The 26,024-nt window shown below is 35.1% G+C and overlaps 1 protein-coding gene across 10 annotated transcripts; it reads left to right on the forward strand.

The window, feature by feature from the left end:
• LOC149802348 (uncharacterized) lies at window positions 1-26,024 on the forward strand. Of its 10 annotated transcripts, none has more exons than XM_089951564.1 (5): window positions 18-714; window positions 1,087-1,140; window positions 7,623-7,889; window positions 15,581-15,688; window positions 20,639-26,024. In XM_089951564.1, the coding sequence occupies exons 3-5, from the start codon at window positions 7,659-7,661 to the stop codon at window positions 20,840-20,842; spliced, it is 543 nt and encodes a 180-aa protein (XP_089807690.1). In that variant the 5' UTR covers window positions 18-714; window positions 1,087-1,140; window positions 7,623-7,658; the 3' UTR covers window positions 20,843-26,024. The 10 variants fall into 10 exon arrangements, with proteins under 10 accessions (XP_089807698.1, XP_089807690.1, XP_089807689.1 ...); XM_089951563.1 differs by having other exon boundaries at window positions 7,630-7,889; XM_089951572.1 differs by lacking the exon at window positions 15,581-15,688 and having other exon boundaries at window positions 1-714; window positions 7,630-7,889.

A 26,024-nucleotide genomic window follows, 5' to 3' on the forward strand; every position in this document is an offset into this window, starting at 1 on the left:
CTCACATGGGAGTAAATAAAAGGTCTAAATGGTCATGGAATCCCTTCGAACCATATTTCAAAGTCTAAACTATCTTACAAAGTCATGGAAGAGCTGTGAGAAATTACGCATGTTCGATTCCCTCGCGTATATGCATACACATGAGCTGATGAATTGCCAGGATCTACATGATCTCGCTTGTGTTCCAAAAATACATTGTAACATTAATATGGCGAGACCTTGTTCTGCTGACGCATTTTTTTTTCTTTTCTTCAACACCTTCTTACTTTTTCAACTACATATTTGTCATATGTAATTAGTCAAACTTGCACAGCTATTGTATTCAATCGGCCTCTAGTTGGGTATATGCACTCATATTGTATCTCTCTTTATCTTTCTTGCATCTTCACGTAAGTTTCTACTACTTATACTCCTTACATAAAACGTTTACTTTCTTCAAATCATGCGTCAGCTGCTTATTTTTCTTCTTGTCTACTGCACGCTCCACGCTACGTTTTAATTGTCTTCTTCCTTTAGCAAGCTTGTCAGCTGTCAAGCCACCATAAGAAACGGGGAAATAAATTCCATTCTATGTATAGATCTGGGATTTTCTTGACGTTTATTTTATTTGGGAAACATGGGATCCCAGTTAAACGATTACAGTTAGGCACAAAGACATGCATGTATTGCTTTCTCAGAAGAAAAAAACCAGCATTATTCTCAGATAAGGAATCGGTAGGTTATTTCCATTGTTACTATTTTTGAACTTCAGTTCTCTATTCATTTACTGCGATCCGTTTTTCTGCATAAGGAATTCTTGTAAGTTTCGTTACTATGTTCATGTGATATGACCTAACTTTACAAGTAAGTACTAAGACTAACATTTATAGCAGCTATATTTGAAACAAAAGTTTTGACAAGGGTTTTACGTAATAAATGGGTAAAATAATTTCTTTAATTCATCAATTTACTTGTTGATATTAATTATTCCATTTACTTGTCGATAGCAAATCAACAATACAAGGCCGGTTAGGCTAACTCTGATTTCAAATGTACATATTAGGTTGCTAACGCCATACTTAGAATTAATTTACCTCTGAATTTCAGGAAGCAAAAGTAATCATGCAGACCTAGCAATCTTCAATGAGATGCGCATTAGAAGTAAGGCCTAGCTGTGTATTCTTACACCCAGATAATTCCAATCATTCAAATGTGTAAATAAAGAAAATTATAGTTTCTTTAAACTTACACTAGGAAATACACATTCTCTTTTTGTAAGAAATATCACTAGTGATGAAAATGTAGGGTAGGGGGAGACATTTTTCTTTTTAATTTTTAACGCGTTCAAAACTGAGAATCTCAAGAGCGGAAAATGTACAAACCAAGACTGTAAACAATTACCGATAGAGATCAATTAAAAATTAATCAGAATATAAAATATATGATTTCAAAATCATTTATTTTTAGGGGAAAAAATCGTCGACCTAAACAAAACAGCACAAGATGTCTGACAAATTTCATTTAGTTCTCGACTGTTACAACAAATGTAAGCTTACGTTCTAATTATTTCTAATTATTATGCATATGAAATATTACAAACTTTTTGCAACGTTTGTCTTGTGTGTATGAATCAAACCAACATGAATGACTCAGAATGCAGCTAATGAAAGATAATGTAGTCAGGATGGTGTAATTTTATTAAGTGTCAATCAAGAAAAGGGCCACATAATTTGTACACTTATCAAGATGTAAGTTCCTATTTTTATTCTCAGATGGATAAAAATAAACAGATCGTTAAACAGTTACCGCAGGGATAACTCAGCTAGAGTTGCAACTTTTATTTTATTTACTTATGTGAATGCCTTTCAGGCAGATTTATTTTGCCTTGCTTTTTTTAATAACTACCTTTATGTGCTAAAGTTAACTTAAATATAAACAAAATAAAGAAAATTGATCTACTCTTGTGTTGTCACGTTTAAATCGAAATCGAGCCATTCTAAATCACATTATAAATCGAAATCTGGATATGCTAAATCACATTATAAATCGAAATCGAGCCGTGCTAAATCACATTTAAATCGAAATCGAGCCATGCTAAACCACATTATAAATCGAAATCTGGATATGCTAAATCACATTTAAATCGAAATGGAACCATGCAAAATCACATTATAAATCGAAATCTGGATATGCTAAATCACATTTAAATCGAAATGGAATCATGCAAAATCACATCAAAAATCGAAATCTGGATATGCTAAATCACATTTAAATCGAAATGGAATCATGCAAAATCACATTATAAATCGAAATCTGGATATGCTAAATCACATTTAAATCGAAAAAGAGCCATGCTAAATCACATTTAAATTGAAATCGAGCCATGCTAAATCACATTATAATTCGAAACCTGGATATGATAAAATCACATTTAAATCGAAATGGAGCCATTCTAAATCACATTATAAATCGAAATTCGGTCATGCTAAATAACATTTAAATCGATATCGGACCATACTAAATTCTATTCGAAACTGGGAAAGTGAGAAAGCTCTGGATGCTTGAAACTGTTTCAGGTGAAGTTGTAGCAGTGTTTAAATAAAATCTATTGATAATATCAACCTACACCTTCGGCTATAAAACTCATATTTTAATAATAATCATCTGCACTGCGTATGCGTAGCAGCCATATTGACTCGATTGTATGTGTAGCCACTTGCAGTGCGTATATCTGTGACTCAAAATCATACATACTGGTTTGATATTGATGCATTCCCTGCAAAACGTCCTAATTTAATGGTAGGTTATAGCAGAATTTCCGAGTTATGCTGGGACAAGGTTTTAAACATCAAATTATAATTAATGATGCGAATATGGCAAAGGATTAGAAGATTAGTGAATTACCATGTTGACAAGATCGGTAATGAAGTTGAGCTGATGGATTAAGAGCAAACATTAAACACAGAAATATAGTTAATATTAAAAAAAAAAACGAAAAATATTTGAACCTATTCATCTATAAGTAAAGCATTAAACAATGGCAAATGATAAAATGCTACATGCAATCTAAAGTCGGCCTCACAGCCTTTCATGAACTTACATGTATGACATGAATGTGAAATACCATGTGATCATCTATTCCAGAATTATTAAGCAATAATTCATCTTTAGCTATTTGCGGAAAAGAATTTTAAAGTGATATCTGTTTAAACTTCAAACGTCAGTTCTTTGTTTGTTTGTTTTTTCTTTCTTTTTTTTCTTCCTTTTTATCTCTTATGACATAATGGACACAGTAGTTTGAAAACCTTTACCTCTTAAGCTGCTCGACAGTGGTACGTGGACTCCTGTAGTGCAGTTACTGCATGTATCGTCATCCAATATGCCTTATCTTCGGGCAGTGTCTTAACAGGACTGAACATCAACCCCATATCAAGGCCAAACATTCCATCAAAGTGAAATATCTAACTTCAGCTGGTCTCTCTCTCTTTTAACAGCAAAATATGAAAAATTAATTCATTAACGTAGTTTTAGACGAGATCTTACATCTGATATGCTGATTTGACCCTCAGTAGTGTAGACATTTCTAGACAGATAGCTAGATAGACAGATATATAGATAGATTGATAGACAGACAGACATATAGATAGATATAATGATAGATAGATAGATAGATAGACAGACAGATAGATAGATAGATTGATAGGTAGGTAGGTAAGGAGATAGATATATAGATATATAGATTGATAGGTAGGTAGGTAGGTAAGGAGATAGAAAGATAGATTAATAGATAGATAGATAGCTGCTCGAAATTTATTCATACCAGAGCTCACATTTTAGCTTACCAAGTACCCAAAACTTCTACTCAAACATTCTTGGTATGGAAGTTCCTTAGGATGAATCACACCAAATGGCGCATTATACAAGCCTTCTCACCAAACGTTTGATTTTTTTTTTCTAAAATTTTGTTCATATAACGAGAATGATAGTAAAATCTAAATATTTATTATTACACTGATATATTATTTTTTTTAAAAAAAGAAAAACATTAGCAACTTTACAGGGTTTCATTTAACAAATACTTTCAAGTGGACAACAAAATTGGATAAAACATTATGAAAGTTGAGGGGAAAGTGTGCCAGGGATACATAGAGGAAACACATGCCATAGAATACAAATAATTCCCCCTGAGCCCAGACCATGCATTCAAAGTAAACTAATCAGATTTGTTTGGCAAGGAATTTCATCGGACAGAAATTAAAATTACATGAACAAATCTCTCTTGCCGATCAGACCATAGTTGAAGTAGAATGTTGTTAACGGAAGGTGGGGTTTATAAACTCAGTCTTTAGGACTCGCGGTACTAAAACTATGGAAATATCATGACATTAAAAATTCAATAACTTAGAATTTTGTAATGCTCATGATGGAATCTATATTTTTCAGTCTAGAAATATTCTTGATGCAAGCTTTTCTATAGAGAAAACAATATGAGCCACGACATTTACTGTACAAACACGTGTTTTCCATTCCGCACCGCAGAATCAGGTGCAAATTTCAGTAATGAATTTTCTAAACTCAAGTTTCTAAAAGGAATCAAATCGTTCCAATAACACATTGTCTCTATTGTTTTAGTTCAGTATGATAAACTAGGATAAACTCTAAAATGTTACTTTGATTATCAATCAATCCTCGCCAGCCAAACCCATACATAATATATTTTATGTTTCCCCATTTCTAGCTTCATTCCCATTCTTCCATATCATTAGTACTGTGAGTCCTTTATAGCCTCAGAAAGGCGATTTAATTGTCAATTAATTTTGTTCTTCTTTCTTTGTAATGGGTGTAATTTCTAGTAGTAAAGGTAATTATGTGGTACAAGATGATCTACAAACTATCTCTGCACAAAAGAACTGATCAAACTTGAAATGTAAAGCTGTTGGATATTATTACTTGCGCAGGCTTGCCTGTGAACTTGACTGACACCCGACCTTTTGCTGCGCTTTTTAAACCGCTAAACAAACAACCAGTATGAGACCCCAAATATGGCTGTGAAGAATTGTCCTAGTTACACCGAAATCAAGCTGAAATACTATAGAGATTTCAGCTGAAAAAGAATGTGTGCGTGTGGTTGAGATTTTATATTTTTAACGTAGCTTTAACAATTTTTCAGTCATATCGCTACTATGTCTGCAGCTTGGCAGTTTATAGTGATGTTTATCATAGGGCATCATGCCTTAGACATGCAACATCATTTCCCACCGTCACATTATCCTGACCCCATGCCAACCAGTCCTAACAATGACATCTTAATGCTGAGATCCTGGCGAGGCAGCTGTTTATACCATTTTTATAAGTCTTTATTATCACTCGGCCGGGGTTCGATCCCGCGACTTTACGCATATGAGGTGGACGCTCCAACCATTATGCCACGGGAGCGGTCTCAGCTGCAAAAGAAAAAGAAGCTCTTGACGGCGTCCCTTTGTCTGGTTCAATGGGGAAGTTGCCCACTCCCCCTCACTCGTCAACATTGATTGGTTCTCATTCTATTCTATGCAATTATTGAAAATTCCAGACCATTTTGCACCAGAACAGTGCGATTATATTTACCTACATTCTGTATACAAAGCGCCATAATCCTAGGGTGATATGTCTATTTAAACACATTGTAGCAGTCGCCAATTGGCCTGAACCATTCGTCATATGTCAATGCTGGAACGGTACAACTGACCTTACAAGCCAAATTTTAAACATTTGTCCTCTTGTTTATGTGTGTATGTACTGATGTTTTTTCCTCATCATTCTCATATACGTACTTTTCATACTGGTTAATAATTATCTTCTAAAGAATGATCCAAATATGAATGAATGCGTCAGATACGGATGTTGACTAAAGTAATTGTCGTATTGAACTACACGTTGCCTATTAGATGTCTGGTTGAAATCTGCATTACTTGTCTATTGAACCTAACGCTGCAGTGTGCTATGTGTTGAATCATAACAATTCTCAGCATAACATACTTAGCAAAGATACGCAGTAAAATTGTAAGTAATGTTCGTGGTATAAGCACGACGACGTTTAATACAATGTTGTCATTTCGTTTTTGTGTAAATGTAATTCATTGCTCAAACTTTAGATTAATTACGCACACAAAAATCATGATATGATCATTTATGCATTCATTCATATTGTTAGACACTTTATACTTGTAAGCTAGACGGACTATCATATGCCTGTTACACAATGAGATAAGTTAAACCTTATTATGGGTAAATTTTACGTGCTAATAACCTTTTTGGCAACGTGACGAAATGATTTACTTAATAACGCATATATGCACATGAATGTATGACTAATATGCAGACGTGTTATCCACCTGCAAATAATGCCTACAATGAATTAATTACGCGCTGAAGACAGCCACGTTAAGATATGAGACAGCAGTGTAGTCTATGTGATTGGTGCTGCTGCTAAATCATCAGTTATTTATGCTATACAAGTATTTCTGTATAATAAATGAATAATAATTGTCAATTATGATAACAGTAAGCTGTATTGAATGTTTTCAAACTAATTTTAAACTTGTTTCAAGCTTGTGAACTTAGTGTAAAGTCCCTCTAATTTCATATTTTATGACAGATGCTTGCAAGCGTTACTCACAGAGTTGATCTTTGGCATATTTTGAATGGTTTATGCCAACAATCACACAGTGCGATCTAGTTATGTTTGTATCATTTTGCTTTTGTTTCAGAGCTTCCATTTAGTAATCCAATACCTTCCATACATTATTCGTACCTTCCTGAAGAAAAATGTAAAGAGGCCAGAAGAATGATTAATTAAAGATGAAATAGCCATACTCCTAATTGAACTAGGACCAAGAAACTATTTTGAATTATGAATAAATTTTAACTTTAAGAAGTGGCATAATTAATTTTTTAATGTAAACCCTAAGCAGTAAACACCATATTCTATCCCAGCATCTATAGTTGCAAGTCTTTCCATGAAATATACTGAAAACACTTAAAGTATTGTTTTCATATTTATTGGCATTTAGAAGAAATTAAACCTGATTCTATTGGAACCATCCCTTATCTGTTACGAATGAGAAATCAATCATGTTGACATTTTGCTAAATGATGGATATCTTATTGGAAAATATTGATCACAATATATATATGATGGAATTTAGTATTTTATGTTAATATTTAACTATATTTTTAAGACAAAAATATATCGTACATATTATTACAAATGGGGACTCAGTCTATATAAAATATAGAAAAAAATATAGGAGAACCTTTAGTCTAATAGATGATAAAAGTAGACAACAGCTGGTAATTTGATGAACCAGCTACTAATGAAAGATCAATAATGAAAATTATTTTGATAGTAGAAATACTTGTGACATGATTGGATATCAATTACATTCTGGAAAGAAAATCTATACAGAAATCATATTTTAGCAACCTAATTCTAAGTCATGAATTTGGAGTAGTAAGAATTAGTATTATCTTTCTTTGATTTTATTCTTATGCATTTTTCATTCTCTGCTGAACTACTATACAGAAGTTTGTTCGATATTCATCTCGTATTATTTGAAAAGTACAGAAAGCAAATAGTAATCCTTCTTATCTCTTCATCTGAGATTTCAGGTTCAATGGGTCAAGTCATGACTTAAACAATGCTCTTTGGTGAAGGCATTAAAGACTTCTGTCCCGCTTCCAGTTCTCTGCCTATTGAATACTTGAACATCCAGGATCAGACACTCGAGCGCGCCTATACAGACTCGATTTTGCAGGGCACTGTAACTCCACTTTTAAAGCGGGAACTACACCTGAAGATTCAATGTAAGAGGCTCTCAGAAGGAAAGGAGGAACTTGAACTTCGAGAAGAACCAAATAAACTTTACTGTGTGAGTTGCACGCTTATTTATGGAGGCATACGCATTAAGAAAATTAGCGATATCATAGTCAGTGAAACAAAATATTCCTTTGGATGAATGTTTAATTGCAAGATTCAGATATCAAAATATGTGCAATGGTAAATGTGAATGGTACTTACTATATAAAATGAGACTGGTCAAATCTAGTCACCAGCGAAACTTGCTGGGTATTTTGTGCTTGTGTGTTCTGACTAACGTCACATAACGCCACGAAAATGTGGCATATTTTTATTGTGCTCGCTATTTGGCTATGTAAAGTATTGTTTCTTAGTTGGAATAAATATTTGCCGATATTGTCCTTGAATTGAAAATAAGAGCATAAATCGTTGATTTTTTTTATTTTAAAAATGGTGAATAAATCACATGACCAAAAAAATTTGATGAACGTCACTAACATATGCGACATGCACAAACAAACATACTAGAGTAGACTATAGGTACTTTCGGTTGCTCTATTTTCAAACTGCAAGGGGTATAACTCTTACGTGCGTTTTTTTGCATGTGCACCTGATCTAATCTTTGCAAGCCTAACGTTTTGAATTAACCTTTGCCGAGGTCAATCAGACTTTTTGACCCTGAAAATCTCATATTTATCAATGCGTATCGGAGGTCAATATTTACTGGTTCATAAAAATTCATATTCATCTAAACAAAGGTCTATAACTATGTTATTTTACAATTTATTGCAAAACTTGAATTTCAGCTTGATTCAGTTCAGTAAAATTTACCCCCTTGAACTGAATTACTTTGCCAAAAATACTTTATATCGTCACGAGACTGTAATATCACAAATTACTGAAAATCGGACGATATCGTTTTATCAGAGAAAAGTATCTCTTAATTTATGTCTTAACTGTATCTCTTAATTTATGTCTTAACAGTATCTCTTAATTTATGTCTTAACTGTATCTGCTATTCACACGAAACCTCGCAAGTCAGTTTTTATGATGATCAATGATATGGAAAATTATTAATCTTACCTTCCTTTACTCTTTGAAGTCATTAAGGGCATTAGTTGATTCTCTTTTTGATTGTATAGAAAAGATATCGCAGTTAGGAGTTAAAGTGCAGCAGAATATTCACGGTTGGAGCAAATTTGGTTCTATGAGTTTTCAACCAAATCAAGATGCAGCTAACATGCATATTAATTATTTGCAATAGCCTTAAAGACGACATTACATAGTTTCATGTTTTGAAGCTTCATTCTTGAACTCAGGGAAGAACATCACTAGTTTCATAATTCTGATGTTCTCCAAGTTACTATCTCAGTTTAAAATTGAGCATCATTAAATCTATTTAATTGTTTCGAATATTTCTTTTCTCTCCTTTTTCTTATTTGTTTCGTCATGTATTTATACATATTCTCAATTACTGATTATTATTAGGAAACAGTCGACTTAGATTTTTAGAATTATAAAATACTGTTTACTTTTTCAGAACTTTATTTGCCAATTTATTTACATAATCTTTGAAATTGAAATGGTCTTGGCATTCAGGCGGCTGACCATTGGAAGAAAATCTTATTACTAGTTGTAAAGTATGCTATCTTTGAAGTTACAAGCTAGCAAATACAATAGTGATAGTTATCATACATCTACTGTTAGTAGGGTGTGCATCTTCCGCTAAGAATTTATTTAAATAAATGTCACGAAGTCTCATACTGAGGTTCATTAGTTATTTTTTCTCCATATACTTCAAGATGAACGCTAACTTATAACTCGCTTACATTTATGCTGTGCTCCGTTAGATTTTTGTCCAGATCTACCATCGCTTCTTTAGATTTATATCCAGATCTACCATCGATTCTTTAGATTTATATCCAGATCTACCATCGATTCTTTAGATTTATATCCAGATCTACCATCGCTTCTTTAGATTTATGTCCAGATCTACCATCGATTCTTTAGATTTATATCCAGATCTACCATCGATTCTTTAGATTTATGTCCAGATCTACCATCGCTTCTTTAGATTTATATCCAGATCTACCATCGATTCTTTAGATTTATGTCCAGATCTACCATCGCTTCTTTAGATTTATATCCAGATCTACCATCGCTTCTTTAGATTTATATCCAGATCTACCATCGATTCTTTAGATTTATATCCAGATCTACCAACGCTTCTTTAGATTTATGTCCAGATCTACCATCGATTCTTTAGATTTATGTCCAGATCTACCTACGATCTTTTAGATTTTTGTCCAGATCTACCAACGCTGATTTATATTTATGTCCAAATCTAGCAACGCTCCTTTAGATTTAGTCCAGATCTACCAACGCTGCCTTAGATTTATGCCAAGATCTATCAACGCTTCTTAGATTTTTGTCCAGATCTAGCAACGGTCCTTTAGATTTATGTCCAGATCTACAAACGCTGCTTTAGATTTATATCCAAATCTGCCAACGCTGCTTTAGATTATGTCCAGACCTACCAACGCTGCTTTAGATTTATGTCCAAATCTACCAACGCTGCTTTAGATTTATGTCCAGATCTACCAACGCTGCTTTAGATTTATATACAGATCTGCCAATGCTGCTTTAGATTTACGTCCAGATCTACCAACGCTCCTTTACATTTTTGTCAACATCTACCAACACTGCTTTAGATTATGTCCAGATCTACCAACGCTGCTCTCAATTTATGTTCAAAACTACCAACGCTGCTTTCGATTTATGTCCAGATCTACCAATGCTGCTTTCGATTTATGTCCAGATCTACCAACGCTGCTTTAGATTTATGTCCACATCTACCAACACTGCTTTAGACTTATGTCAAGATCTAGCAACGCTCCTTTAGATTTATGTCCAGATTTGCCAACGCTACTTAGATTTACGTGCAGATCTACAATCGCTGCTTTAGATTTATGTCCAGATCTACCAACGATCCTTTAGATTTATATACAGATTTGCCAACGCTGCTTTAGATTTATGTCCAGATCTCCCATCGCTCCTTTAGATTTATGTCCAGATCTACCAATGCTCCTTTATATTTGTGTCAAGATCTAACAACGCTGCTTTAGATTTATGTCCAGATCTACCAACGCTGCTTTCGATTTATGTTCAGATCTACCAACGCTGCTTTAGATCTATGTCCAGATCTACAAACGCTGCTTTAGATGTATGTCCAGATCTACCAACACTGTTTTAGACTTATGTCAAGATCTAGCAACGTTCCTTTAGATTGATGTCCAGATGTCCCATCGCTCCTTTAGATTTATGTCCAGATCTACCAACGCTGCTTTAGATTTTCGTCCAGATCTACCAACACTGCTTTAGACGTATGTCAAGATCTAGCAACCCTGCTTTAAATTTATATACAGATCTCCCATCGCTCCTTTAGATTTATGTCCAGATCTACCAACGCTACTTTAGATTTTTGTCCAGATCTACCAACGCTGCTTTAGACTTATGTCATGATCTAGCAACGTTCCTTTAGATTTATGTCTAGATCTCCCAACACTGCTTTAGATTTATGTCCAGATCTACTAACACTGCTTTGGATCTATGTCAAGATCTACCAACGCTGCTTTAGATCTATGTCCAGATCTACCAACACTTCTTTAGATTTATGTCCAGATCTACCAACGCTTCTTTAGATTTATGTCTAGATCTACCATCGATTCTTTAGATTTTTGTCCAGATCTACCAACGCTGCTTTAGATTTATATCCAGATCTACCAACGCTTCTTTAGATTTATGTCCAGATCTACCATCGATTCTTTAGATTTTTATCCAGATCTACCAACGCGGCTTTAGATTTACGTCCAGATCTACCAACGCTCCTTTAGATTTTTGTCCAGATCTACCAACGCTGCTTTAGATTGATGTCCAGATCTACCAACGCTGCTTTAGATTTATATCCAGATCTACCAACGCTTCTTTAGATTTATGTCCAGATCTACCATCGATTCTTTAGATTTATATCCAGATCTACCAACGCTGCTTTAGATTTACGTCCAGATCTACCAACGCTCCTTTAGATTTTTGTCCAGATCTACCAACGCTGCTTTAGATTGATGTCCAGATCTAGCAACGCTGCTTTAGAATTATATCCAGATCTACCATCGCTTCTTTAGATTTATATCCAGATCTACCAACGCTGCTTTAGATTTACGTCCAGATCTACCAACGCTGCTTTAGATTTTTGTCCAGATTGACCAACGCTGCTTTAGATTTATGTCCAGATCTGCCAAAGCTGCTTTAGATTTTTTCCAGATCTACCAACGCTGCTTTAGATTTATGATAAGATCTGCCAACGCTGCTTTAGATTTATGTCCAGATCTACCAACGCTCCTTTAGATTTATATCCAGATCTACCAACGTTCTTTTAGATTTTTGTCCAGACCTACGAACGCTGCTTTAGATTTATGTCCAGCTCTACCAACGCTCCTTTATATTTTTGTCAAGATCTACCAACGCTGATTTAGATTATGTCCAGATCTACCAACGCTGCTTTAGATTTATGTCCAGATCTACCAACGCTGCCTTAGATTTATGTCCAGATCTACCAACGTTCTTTTAGATTTTTGTCCAGATCTACCAACGCTGCTTTATAATTATGTCCAGATCTAGCAACGCTGCTTTAGATTTAGTCCAGATCTACCAACGCTGCCTTAGATTTATGTCCAGATCTCCCAGCACTGCTTTAGATTTATGTCCAGATCTACCAACGCTGCTTTAGATTTATGTCCAGATCTACCAAAGCTGCTTTAGATTTATATCCAGATCTACCAACGCTCCTTTAGATTTATATCCAGATCTGCCAACGCTGCTTTAGAATTTTGTCCAGATCTACCAACGCTGCTTTAGATTTATGCCAAGATCTGCCAACGCTGCTTTAGATTTATGTCCAGATCTACCAATGCTGCTTTCGATTTATGTCCAGATCTACAAACGCTGCTTTAGATTTATGTCCAGATCTACCAACACGGCTTTAGACTTATGTCGAGATCTAGCAACGCTCCTTTAGATTTATGTCCAGATCTACCAACGCTTCTTTAGATTTATGTCCAGATCTACCATCGATTCTTTAGATTTATGTCCAGATCTACCTACGATCTTTTAGATTTTTGTCCAGATCTACCAACGCTGATTTATATTTATGTCCAAATCTAGCAACGCTCCTTTAGATTTAGTCCAGATCTACCAACGCTGCCTTAGATTTATGCCAAGATCTATCAACGCTTCTTAGATTTTTGTCCAGATCTAGCAACGGTCCTTTAGATTTATGTCCAGATCTACAAACGCTGCTTTAGATTTATATCCAAATCTGCCAACGCTGCTTTAGATTATGTCCAGACCTACCAACGCTGCTTTAGATTTATGTCCAAATCTACCAACGCTGCTTTAGATTTATGTCCAGATCTACCAACGCTGCTTTAGATTTATATACAGATCTGCCAATGCTGCTTTAGATTTATGTCCAGATCTACCAACGCTGCTTTAGATTTATATACAGATCTGCCAATGCTGCTTTAGATTTATGTCCAGATCTACCAACGCTCCTTTACATTTTTGTCAACATCTACCAACACTGCTTTAGATTATGTCCAGATCTACCAACGCTGCTCTCAATTTATGTTCAAAACTACCAACGCTGCTTTCGATTTATGTCCAGATCTACCAACGCTGCTTTCGATTTATGTCCAGATCTACCAACGCTGCTTTAGATTTATGTCCACATCTACCAACACTGCTTTAGACTTATGTCAAGATCTAGCAACGCTCCTTTAGATTTATGTCCAGATTTGCCAACGCTACTTAGATTTACGTGCAGATCTACAATCGCTGCTTTAGATTTATGTCCAGATCTACCAACGATCCTTTAGATTTATATACAGATTTGCCAACGCTGCTTTAGATTTATGTCCAGATCTCCCATCGCTCCTTTAGATTTATGTCCAGATCTACCAATGCTCCTTTATATTTGTGTCAAGATCTAACAACGCTGCTTTAGATTTATGTCCAGATCTACCAACGCTGCTTTCGATTTATGTTCAGATCTACCAACGCTGCTTTAGATCTATGTCCAGATCTACAAACGCTGCTTTAGATGTATGTCCAGATCTACCAACACTGTTTTAGACTTATGTCAAGATCTAGCAACGATCCTTTAGATTGATGTCCAGATGTCCCATCGCTCCTTTAGATTTATGTCCAGATCTACCAACGCTGCTTTAGATTTTCGTCCAGATCTACCAACACTGCTTTAGACGTATGTCAAGATCTAGCAACGCTGCTTTAAATTTATATACAGATCTCCCATCGCTCCTTTAGATTTATATCCAGATCTACCAACGCTGCTTTAGATTTTTGTCCAGATCTACCAACGCTGCTTTAGACTTATGTCATGATCTACCAACGTTCCTTTAGATTTATGTCCAGATCTCCCAACACTGATTTAGATTTATGTCCAGATCTACTAACACTGCTTTGGATCTATGTGAAGTTCTACCAACACTGCTTTAGATTTATGTCCAGATCTACCAATCCTCCTTTATATTTTTTTCAAGATCCAACAACGCTGCTTTAGATTATGTCCAGATCTACCAACGCTGCTTTTGATTTATGTCCAGTTCAACCAACGCTCTTTTAGATTTTTGTCCAGATATATCAAAGCACAGCGGTGCCTTTAACCTTGCATAAAATAATTTTTGTCTTCAGTTTTTCGTCTACTCCATAAGAGAGTTCGTGAGTTTCAATTGCACATTTGCGATCCTTTTTGCAAATTAAATTCACGATAATTTTCAGGACACTTAAGTGTGCCAAAAGATTAATTGATCAGTTTAAGCTAAAGTGAAAGAAATAATTAAGGGACTTAGTCTGTACTCGAGGATATACTAAAAGTATTCTAATTATAAATCACATAGTTTGCGGATACAGTTGGGAAAATGGTTATTATAATATCATAGACGTTTGCGGGTTATGTTCGATCAGAAATTCGCATATCGATGATTATATTGACAGCTGATGGCTTAATCAGGTATTTTGTCTGTTAGATCCTTTCTAGTAAACAAATTTATTTTCGGTCGTGAAATAAAGATGTCAGAAATGTTTGATAGATAAGCTGGAAAAATTGTTACCTGTTATCAGAATAAGAAAACACTCTTTTCAGTCGACTGAATAATTTGATTATGAAATACCTATCGCATTATGAAATAACTATAGCATTATGAAATACCTATATCAATATGAAATACATATAGCAAAGGTATCTCGATGTTATTTTGAGGATTTGTATAATGACAATTTTAATACAGACGTTCTGGGTATTATGATGTAAAGATATCTTACAATAATCTTATACAATTGTTTTCTTTATATTTAACTGGATTACACTTGAATGACGTCCCTTTGCCTCGCACATTCCGTAAACAAGGTCAAATTCCTGAACAGCTTTTTACTTACTTCCATTTAATAGACTTACATAAATGGAGATGGGAAAAGAAGACTGTCATAATGCAGTGTCATTTTGTTAGTTACTCATAGTATATTGAATGACTCTCCCATTGCAATCCATCTATCTTAATCTTTCTCTTCTTTTGACTATCATTCTTTATTTCCGTTTATGTCCGTGCATGTTGTCTTCGTGTGTGTCCATTCAGCTTTCCTTATGACTGTCTGAGAATTTTATCTATGTTATCTTTATGCTTCTTGTAGCTGTCTGAGGAGGAAATACTGAAACGAAATAAGAGACTTAACCAGAATAGAGCCTCCGCAGTGAGGTCACGTGTGCGCTTTAGACAGAGGGAGGAGGAACTTATGACAGTGTGTACATTTATATTACTTGTCTTTTCGAAGAACTTCACATCTCTTAAATATCTATTTTCTGAATGACGTGGTTTTATGTCCCCAAATTACTGATTTCATGAGGATCCTATGTTGGTAATCAGTGTCGTGTTTATTTCTCCGTTTTGCTTCACACGTGTTCATTTACTTGATTGTTCTTGATTTTCTTGGGCCCATCATACTCTGACCACCACTATAACACATCTTAATGCCATCTAGTATCGTTACTGTCCATGCTTGCTGAGGGCTTTGCGACCTCTTCTTCACTGAACTTTCAATTTGCAATTTCTTTCATAAGATTCAATTAACAGAACAGCAACAAACAAAACCCCAATTAGATCATATTTTGTTACGAAGCTTTATGTGTATATTTAATTAATTTATTGGTCTCTCTTTCACGAAGGCTTGTATCATCGAAGCCGAACGGAAAGCATTTGATCACAAGTTTAGAAGGATAGCTAGTAGATGATAGATACTGATGCGGTTCAGTTTCTGTGTTTATATCTTGTAACGTGCATCGGGTGTCAAGGAATCGTATGGACTTGTTTGATGATTTCAATGTGAATCCGATGGTGAGATGGAAATTGTTAGAAATTTATATAATAGTTGGATTTGTATTATATATATATATATATATATATATATATATATATATATATATATATATATATATATATATATATATATAAAGAGAGAGAGAAAGAAAGAGAGAGAATTATAAATATACACCAGACAGAACGGAAAGTGCTATCCCAGGATTCTGTAGAAGAATGCTTGATAATAGCACGCGAACCTGCAACATTATAGGCTGAAAACGCGGACGTGATGAAAAATATATCAAGGTTTGTTTCACGGAGGTGATAGAAAACTTACATGAGTAGACACGTAGTACGTGATTGACATTATTAAATGCAATGTCATCGTCCACTACCTGTGGGAGGTGAAAAAAAAATCATATGCACATTAGCGAAAAAAGCGGTCAGTTTTGCATGTCTACGAAATTCGATACAAACAGGAAATGTCAAAATATGACAGGTGATCGAAATTAGCAAACTATCTTGATGTTCAGCCAGAAGCTGTCATTTCAACTCGAACATCGTAGACAAAAATAACTTCTATGTGAGGGACTTTTGATTTAAAATATTTTAATTTTACAATGTAAGTCTTGACCTTTGTTCGAAATTGGATTCAATACGAAAATGATCATCTGGGTTTACCGAGCAACTCTCGCCATTGGATTCAATACGAAAATGATCAAATGGGTTTACCGAGCAACTCTCGCCATTGGACGATACTTACTCTCTCGATCGTGGGGATGCATACGGATCGATCATCTTATTATCATTCTCTTTATGGGGGAAACTTGTACTTGCATTGCTCTAATTGCGTTGGTCAACACAGTACGTTGCCGTCGACATCGCTTTGTTTCTGGCTTCCCTGTAAAACAGCGATCCTTCCATGATCGTGCACTATTCGAGTTAGTTTGGATCATATTCTTTTTCTCACGATATGCACAGCACCAAGTGATATAGTTCTGTTCCGCTAGACCTTCCGAACTGTGAAGATGTAAGAGCAACAAAGGATCAAACCTAAGGCGCAAGATTGATAGAAAATGATTCGAAATTACAAGACTTCAAACATGCTATATGGGGAAACTGAAAACAAATCTGGAGATTAAAGTGAAAATGCCTGTTACGTCCACGAAGATAATGGAAACTGGGCTAAAAGGTGAAACTTGTTCCAGAGACAAATGTATAGATCAATGTTTATAGCTATTTTTATTTTATTAAAAGATCTGAGATTTTCTTCTTTTTCGTCTCACAAACACACACACCTTATTCCTTTTATATATATGTGTGTGAATAGTAAAATATACCCTATCATTTACCCTACCCATGGGTGATCGTATCGGTGATTGTGTGTGTGTGTGTGTGTGTATTTATGAAAGAAAAACCAGTCCCTTGTAAATGTGAAGATTCATTGATAGTAAGTATGACTAAATGATCTACTTCATCCCATTGTTTGTGTGATGGTATGTTGGATAGTTAATATGTACGTTAACGACCATCGCCTAACTCACATTTCCCTAATCTGATTTGTCTGTAAGGGTGCGTCTTGTATGGTAAAGGAGTGTTTTGGATTGTAGTTATATGTTTTAGCGACAATTACATAACTCTTTTCCCTCGTCCATTTGCTTGTATGCGTGGATGTTTGCCTTAAGAACGTGGGTGGGTCTGTAAGAATAGGTGTTAGTCCTCTTAACTTTAATATTTTACAACCCCCCCCCCCCTTACAAGTTTGAACGAGTGAGTTTGTGTTGGTCAGTAAGGGTGGGTATTGTACAGAATCGATGTGTGTTGCTTAGTAAGACTGTTAATTAGTAAGAGTGTGTGTTTGTAACTAATACCTATCCCCTACCTTCCCTATAACTGCAGAGAAACACTAGCAAGCAGGCTGTTTCGCTTATTGGGAAGGGTGCGTGCTTGTTTGGATCAATCCCTGGCAATACACTTTTGTTTCATTTCCATAAGGCCTATAAGACATTTGTTTATATGTAGGACCATAGTGACTTAAAATTGTAATAAGTCGCATTGTCTTGTTTGGTTAGATTATATGATTTTGGTACAGGTTTGTGAGTGAAATGCAATCGCGAACAAGAAAATTTACAATATCAATCGCGAACAAGAAAATTTACAGAGCTGCATTCTCGTTCGTAGAAGAGTATACATACTATAAATACTGGGCGGGTTCCAAGTTGTTCGAATGTGAATTTACAACAAGATCACTCAAACTTTCTTTCAGTTTCATTATACAGAGCAAGTTATTCGATTTATTTTAATTGGGATGAATGGAAGGTTGTGGGGCTCTTACAGAACATAAGATTAGAATATTAGGCTGATATCGGACTCTAACAGCTCTTCTAGTGATAAGTCATTTCTAGTGTTTAGTTTCCGGGTAACTGAACTAATTGAACTACGAATTTTTATGTTCCATTTTCCTCTTGTCATTATTGTGTGTGTGGGGGGGGGGGAATCTGGATAAAGACATTTAGCTGTTTTATATGATCCCTGGAGACTTTCTTGGATAGTATACCGTTTTGTTAGTGTGCAGAGAAAAGAATCAAGGTTGTGTTTATTTTCTTTGTTCAAGTCACAATGATCATAATTATTTCTCTGTATGCAACGGAAGGAGAATGTCCAGTTCTCATGCGTGGTGGATATTCCTTGGCTTCAAGAGATGAAGTAGTTTGTTGCATTCAATTTTAAAAGAGCTGGATGAATTTTCAATCACACAAGTGTTATGTATATTTGATTTAGTTTTGTAGAGGACTTAATTGTTTGTAAGTTTTAAAATCTTTCTATTTTTTTGTTTCATTATATGTCGAAATAATGTAGTTCTTTTTATTAGGAATTTGATAATTTTCCAGAAAATAGTTTGACCTTGCTGTTCGTTTTAGTAAACACATAAAGCTGACCTAGTCTTCGACCTATATTCAAAATTATAACAGCCACGTCAAGTTCTTTTTTTTTATTGTGGTACTAATAAGATTGAGATTGAGGCTGTATTGAATAGGTGACCCTAGGTTGTAAATAGTTTTTAGTGAAGCAAATAATCTTTATTCTCGGAATAAAATGATTGTTTCTTATCAGGGACATACAGGGGCTACGTGATTTCTTAAAATATATAAACATGATCACGTGACCCTTATCTGGTTCGTAAAATTCAAGTTTTAAACCATCGTTTTGGAGAAATAATCTCAGTTCGGCTTTTACACTGGAAAGTGTCTGTCGTGTCGTTTGGAGTTATTTCGAATTATTCGGATTCAAAAGGATTAAATTCTTTTTTCCTGGAAATATACGTGTGCTCATACAAAATTCTTGAACAAAGACATCTCTTATAAAAAAAAACATAAACCCCACAGAAAAAGACAAAAATGACAAAACGTTAAGGACGAAGACATGAACAAATTTAAAAGAAGGTCGGATTATCAGAACGTCAAATGAAACCTACAGTGACAATACAAGCTGTGACAACAAAAAATAATTAAAAAGTACACCGACATGGCCAAAACTCAAACAAAGGTCAGATTACATGGAGAATATAGCTTTATTGCTGCTAGCGTACATAGAAACTAGACAGCCTTTTCCATAGATACTATGTCCCTTTCTAAACATTTAGTTATTTCTACTCTTATTTTTTTTTTCTTCTTAAGTTTAGACCAATTCATTATTCTGGATAGCTTTGTTATAAATGTTCTATGCGTGTCACTCTTCGTGATTTTGTGTCTCTGTGTGTATGTGCATGTTACTTATTATCTCACATGGAATACTTTACTTTAGGTGGTAACATAGGGAAACACTGTTTCATTTTTCCCGCACGTTTTACCAAATTCTATGCCATTTTGTAATACTTGCATTGATTATTTGCGTTCGTCTTTCTTTTTTTTATTCATTTGTTGCGTACCTCATAAAATGTTAGTAATCTTTTGTGGAAACTTTGTTATGCAACTCTCTATTAATAAGATATTTATAACATGTGGGAGGGAATAAATTGTGCTCATTTATCTTTAAATTAATATTTGTCATCGCCAGAAATGTCTTTAACATCTCTTTGTTCATGAAAATATCTTTACACAAATGTTTTCTGATGAAGTCTATTATTCATAACGCATAAGTCTAACAGCTGCCAGTGGGTTTATGCTATTACAAAAATCTCCTCATATTATCCACTGTATTAAGAATGTATTACAATTATCGTTTCCTTGAAACCCATTATGTTCAGTGTCTGCTTTTATATTTTTCATGTTTGAAAATCGCTTAAACAAAATTTGTAATCACCTAGAGATGAATCGAATATTTTTATTTCGTCGTCTTATTTTAACAAGTCATAATCGAGAAATAATCGTTGTATGTGATTTAATAATTGCAGGAAGTGAATAAGTTAGAACGGGAGAGAAGAACGCTGCTACAAATGAGAGACAAGCTTACTGAAGATACCAGTGAATTAAACAACACCCTGTTACATCATTTAAATGAGTGCAAAAATGAATATTTAAAACGTAAGACTGAGTCACATCTGGGATCTCTGATGTTTCCTTCAAATGCAAAGAAGCCGCCATGTTCCCATACATGATTAACACATCTGCGGTGATAAAGTAGCTTGGTCAGCTCTTTTTGCTTAACAGTGTAATTAATTCTTTAGAGATGATAAACTGAGACATTAAGACCTGACATACCCTGCCTTCTGTCGGACATTGATAATCTATCTGATATCGGCAAAAACAAAATGTAGTTCATTATCTACATAATTCCCTTGTTTTGAGAGCATACATTCTAAGCACAATCAGCTATATCAGCCAGTTCACATGTATTTGTTGTGAAGTAGAAATTTAACTATTATTTTCTCTTGAAAACATACACAAAATAATTTTAAAAAACATACGGTCTCCAGAAAATCAGTTAATAGTTTCGACTTGGAAACAGATCCTTTAAAATGTAAACTATTTAAATATAAGCAAAGGTGATTGATGCCTTTGAATACAGTTTAAAACAAATGTCCCATGGAGAATACAACAATGTGTAAAGTTCTCAATGTGTCTGGACTGGGTTTCATTTTGTTATCTACTTTTGATTTTGATCAATACTTTAAGAAAAGAAATTCTACAGTGTCCATGTGATAAGACGTACAAATGTACAACCCTGCATGTCATAGTTAAGATTTTTGCTGATTATGGATGCATTACTTTAAACAGTCTTGGAAGCCTTTGTCGTGCCTTCTTCCTGGCCTGAAATCACCTTACGTTAAACCGTCATCATAACCGACTGAAAATGTTGTCCTCTTCATATGATTTTCAGACTTTCCTTCGACATTGTCTATAATTATTTGTGATCAAAAAGGCTCACAGTTTGCTTTTATTTTTCCACCAAGTGGGGTGAAAATATCACTTACTAACGTTATAAAGAACTTAGTACATACCAACAAGTGATCTCTCATCTTCGCTAGCCAAGGTTGCTATGTGACAACCCTATCTACACCTTGGCGGATCGAACAGGTAAATTGATGCTTTGTCCCAGCGAAATCTATTGGATTTCATGAGTTGCCATCCTTAGTATGTAATGCCAACTAACCAATAGCGTGGTGCATTGTACTTTGGCCGAAAACGGCTGACCTCAAAAGGATACTTTGGAAGTTTAACATCGAAAGAAGGACTATGTACCAGAGGGAAGCCATTACATGTATATTTGAGTGATAGGTATGTATGCAAATATTGAATGAGACTAGAAAATTGCTTATTTATCAGTCCATTCAAGTTGTGCACTCCCCTTGTCTCGATCATGTAGGGACAGTGTTCAAATTTGAACAACTTAATTTTGACTGGATGCGGGGGCGAAGATGATGATCTATGTATGGCTGCACTGTTGTAATTAACGTTGTATATAATACTGGATTTTCTTTATTCGCTTCTTCCTTCGCTTCTCCATCCGTTATTTACACCCCTTCTTCATAAACCATTGCTACTAACCCCTGGTAGAGGATGTGCCATAAAGGGTGCATATCTAAAATAGTGTAGAAGGCGTCCACTAAATATCCAAAGCTATTAGGGGAATAATGTCCATCACGGGTTCCAATCATAATATCTAAACATCATCGGTTGGCATCCATGGTTTATCCTTGGGCAAGGTACTTTACTCCAATTGTCTCGACACTAAATAACTTTATATTGCTCTGGCGTAAAAGACCAAATAAATCAAATCAAACCATCGCTAATATATGTCGAACTGTTCTCCAATTTCCATAAAGAAGATACAAAGAGACCAAGACTAAGTTTTTGTTTAATTTTTGTGTTGTGTGTGCCCTTTATTTTAATTCGTAATGCTGTGATTTCAACTTGCGAATTCAAGACTCCACCATTTTGTTTCTGTATATTCACTGAGAATCCGTGGTATATACACCACTAGTACGATGTTTGGACTTTCACCACCTCCAAGTCTTCACATTACACAAGAACACTTTGTCTGAGTGATGAATTCTATCCAATTCTTGATCGAGTGTTTTCATATGCCCACGTGGTTATCAACAGAGACACAAAAACGTGCCTCGACTTTCCATGCTAGCTTTCTTTGAAACATCAGATATGCACTTTTTCTTTTTCACCACGTGTATAACAATTTTGTTCTGTATGCTTACGATTCTTTCTGAGATCTCTTTAATTTAACTCATTTTAGTCATTATTGTCAGTTTTTATATTTTAATTCCTTCTCTTGCCAGTAAAAGCATATCACTTAAAACAAAATCCGAACGTTAAATTTGGGGCTGGTAAAATCTCCGTTTTGGTAATTTAAAAAGCATATCAAGACACCGAACTCTTTTCTTTTGTCATTCACCAATCACCAGCTAATAAATAAGTTAAGATGTTTAATGTTTTCTCTAGTTATAAAAATACTTCCAAAAGGATAAAACAAGTCAATAGTAATTAAAGTGAAAGAGGTGAGTAGAAATTCACGTGAAAGAAACAATGACTATGGTACATTGCACTTGATCGCATCAAATTTTTTAAATAACATAGGTAACAAATATCTGGAAATGTAGTGTCAAAGACTAATTTTGAAGTACTTTTTCCAACAAAGAGGTACAATCGGTCACAACAGAGCTTGTTAAAGACGGGATTGAAGCTTGTTCGCGGTTAATTGCATCTCGTAATAATTCAGTCACTGAACTTCAACATGTATGCCTTGATGCATAAACACTTAGCAAGTCTGGAAGCGAAACTAATTGTAATAGCCAAATCACGCAAACGCTGTCTTATTTTTGATCTGTTTAAGCAGATACTAAAATGTTCTTTAATCATAACACCTTGCTTTTATTGTCTATCTGTAGCAAACATCCACACGCACACACAGATATAACTTCTTCAGAAAGACTCTGTAAAGGTATTTGTAGGTTCATTAATGTAGTCATTTAGGTTCATTAAAATAGCAGGTTCATTACTATAGACTTTCAAGTTCATTAACATAGCCATTCGGGTTCATTAACGTAGTTATATGGGTTCACTACAATAGCCATTCAGGTTCATTAACGTAGCTGTATGGCCTGGTTTACCTTACTGATTCGTGTGATCATTATGTAGACACCTTGCTGGTTAAGTAAGAGAATTCTTCAACATCTTGCGGTGGGTTGTTGTTAACTGTCACAGGCTTGTTGACCCTGGAGCTTATCTTCATGAGTTTTGTCTTGTCTATGTTGACGTGGAGACCGATGTTGCTTGCATTTTCTGCCAGAACCTATGTCTTCTGTTGAATGTATTGGTACAAGCTGGAAAAACTAATATAATTTGCACACTCCATGTCCTCTCCTATCTATGTCAACGATTCTGTACATCTAGTTTTCTATTTCTTGTAACGCTTTTAAAAAGGGATTTGTTCCATTCTCATCGCATTGCTCATCTGTGATGGCTGTGCATTCTGTATCTTTTACTTGGAGGTCCTAATTTTGCAAAAGGTCCCCTTTGATATTCTTTGTGTTCTTGTTGGCTGTTTTCATGTTTATCAGAGCTGCTGCAGTCTCAGTTTCATCTGCAAGGTTTTCCACGTACTTTATCATGTCTCTTCTCGTTGATGTTTTGATTTCTTTATCTTTTTTGTGTATACTGAAATTCTTTTCAACCCTATATTAACTTACAGCTCGCGACAACAAAAGAAAGGGCAGAGGTGAGGTCGGTTATTTTGGTACCTATTTATTTCGGTGACTAAATCAGGGCAATGGCTGCCTCAAGTGCAATCGTCTGCAATCGATATGGCCTTAACTTCAGCAGCAGGTCTTGTGCCACCATTGGGACCGTTATCATTGTCCTTTAGAGTGGTTGTCTCCCGACCAGAATATCCTCTGTTAACTGTCCGAATTCCTACTCCTACAACAAATAAAACTACAACTATCTGAGCAATAAGCTGTAGAGACGCGTCGATAATAAAACAGTTTGTATACATTTCGTGTTACTGATGTTAAATCAGAATCGCTTCAAAATCGCTGGTGTAGGCCAGCCTTTACGTCTCTAGGGAGTCTACATTTCAATGTTTCCCTGTTGGAAGCCGCCTCTCTGAGCGAAGTATCTGCTGTATTTACAGACAGTCTGCACGTAATGAAGTTGCACTCTCACTTTTCTATTACTCTAGTTTATCAGAAAGTAATACATAGTTTTGGACTCACATCACACCCTGGGTTGGAGCTGAACAAGAATACGTAATTCCATGTCTAATAACCACATAATAGGAATGTCAGAATTACTTCTTCCACAGTTCTATGAAATTGAGAGGAATCCACACACATACTCTCTTATTTAACCCTTTACGCTCGTCAATCTTTCAAACACGATCGAAAACAAATATGTGAGGACAAAAAGAATGGAATGAAATTTCTACGGAGTTTTAGTAGAGATGGACTTCCGGCACTCATTTGAAATATGTTAACGCCTCACAAGGAGAACTTTTAAGACAATGAACTAAAAACAACGGAGGAGGGAGTTTTTGGTCAGGAATGAAAGCAGTTTATGACTACTTAGTACAGTAGTAGTTCAGTCATGATCATTAAAAAGGTATATGTATTCATAATTAATCTGAGTCTGCACTAGACTACGCAAAGTATCTAGTTTTCATAAACTAATGTAATTTTGAGACTTGTTTTAGAAGTTCATTTATAAACACAATTAAAAAACCTTTCCTTCCTATGTACTTCAGAGCCACGTGACAATAGCCCAACAACTGGGGATAACAACCATTTGCAAAATTCTGAACTTACCACTAGGTGTATATGCCCGTGTGGAACCGTATGAACTCGCGTATAAGTCCAGTCAAACTACAACCAACATTGACATCGCATTATGCGCCGGTAGGTCAAGGTCTATGTTGTTCGATCTGTTCCTTACTCCTATCAAATTTTATTGACCCAGACCTGCCGTCGCATAATGCATCAGCATATCTGGGTCTATATAGTTTGCAGTTCCACTCGACTTATAAGCGAGCACACGCGATTATTTAGTTGTGGTTTCACACGAAATATTGTTCCACAAGTTCACATTCTAGAGAGAAGATGGAGATACCGAAGATGTTTAGCAACTGAAAGGTAAATGTGGAAGTTTGGCACTAGAATTTAATTAATAGTTTCTGCTCGTTTTGTTTGATAAAATGCGTTTGCTTTGTAGTTTATGAAATGGATATAATTTTGTTTATTTTTGTCCCGTTCATGTATATGTATATCCTTAACATGATTGTAGATTGCACGATGTACATTTCAAATAATAAAATGATGCATTAAAATTCAA

Source organism: Sinohyriopsis cumingii, chromosome 3, assembly GCF_028554795.1.
Source record: "Sinohyriopsis cumingii isolate HCF-2022 chromosome 3, ASM2855479v2, whole genome shotgun sequence".
Lineage (NCBI taxonomy): Eukaryota > Metazoa > Mollusca > Bivalvia > Unionida > Unionidae > Sinohyriopsis > Sinohyriopsis cumingii.

Bases quoted from the DNA above. Each gene is read 5' to 3' on its own strand.
- LOC149802348 (XM_089951564.1), top strand. From the start codon at position 7,659: ATGCTCTTTGGTGAAGGCATTAAAGACTTCTGTCCCGCTTCCAGTTCT. The intron at 7,890-15,580 runs GTGAGTTGCACG...TGCTTCTTGTAG, and splicing joins AACCAAATAAACTTTACTGT to CTGTCTGAGGAGGAAATACT. The intron at 15,689-20,638 runs GTGTGTACATTT...TAATAATTGCAG, and splicing joins GGGAGGAGGAACTTATGACA to GAAGTGAATAAGTTAGAACG.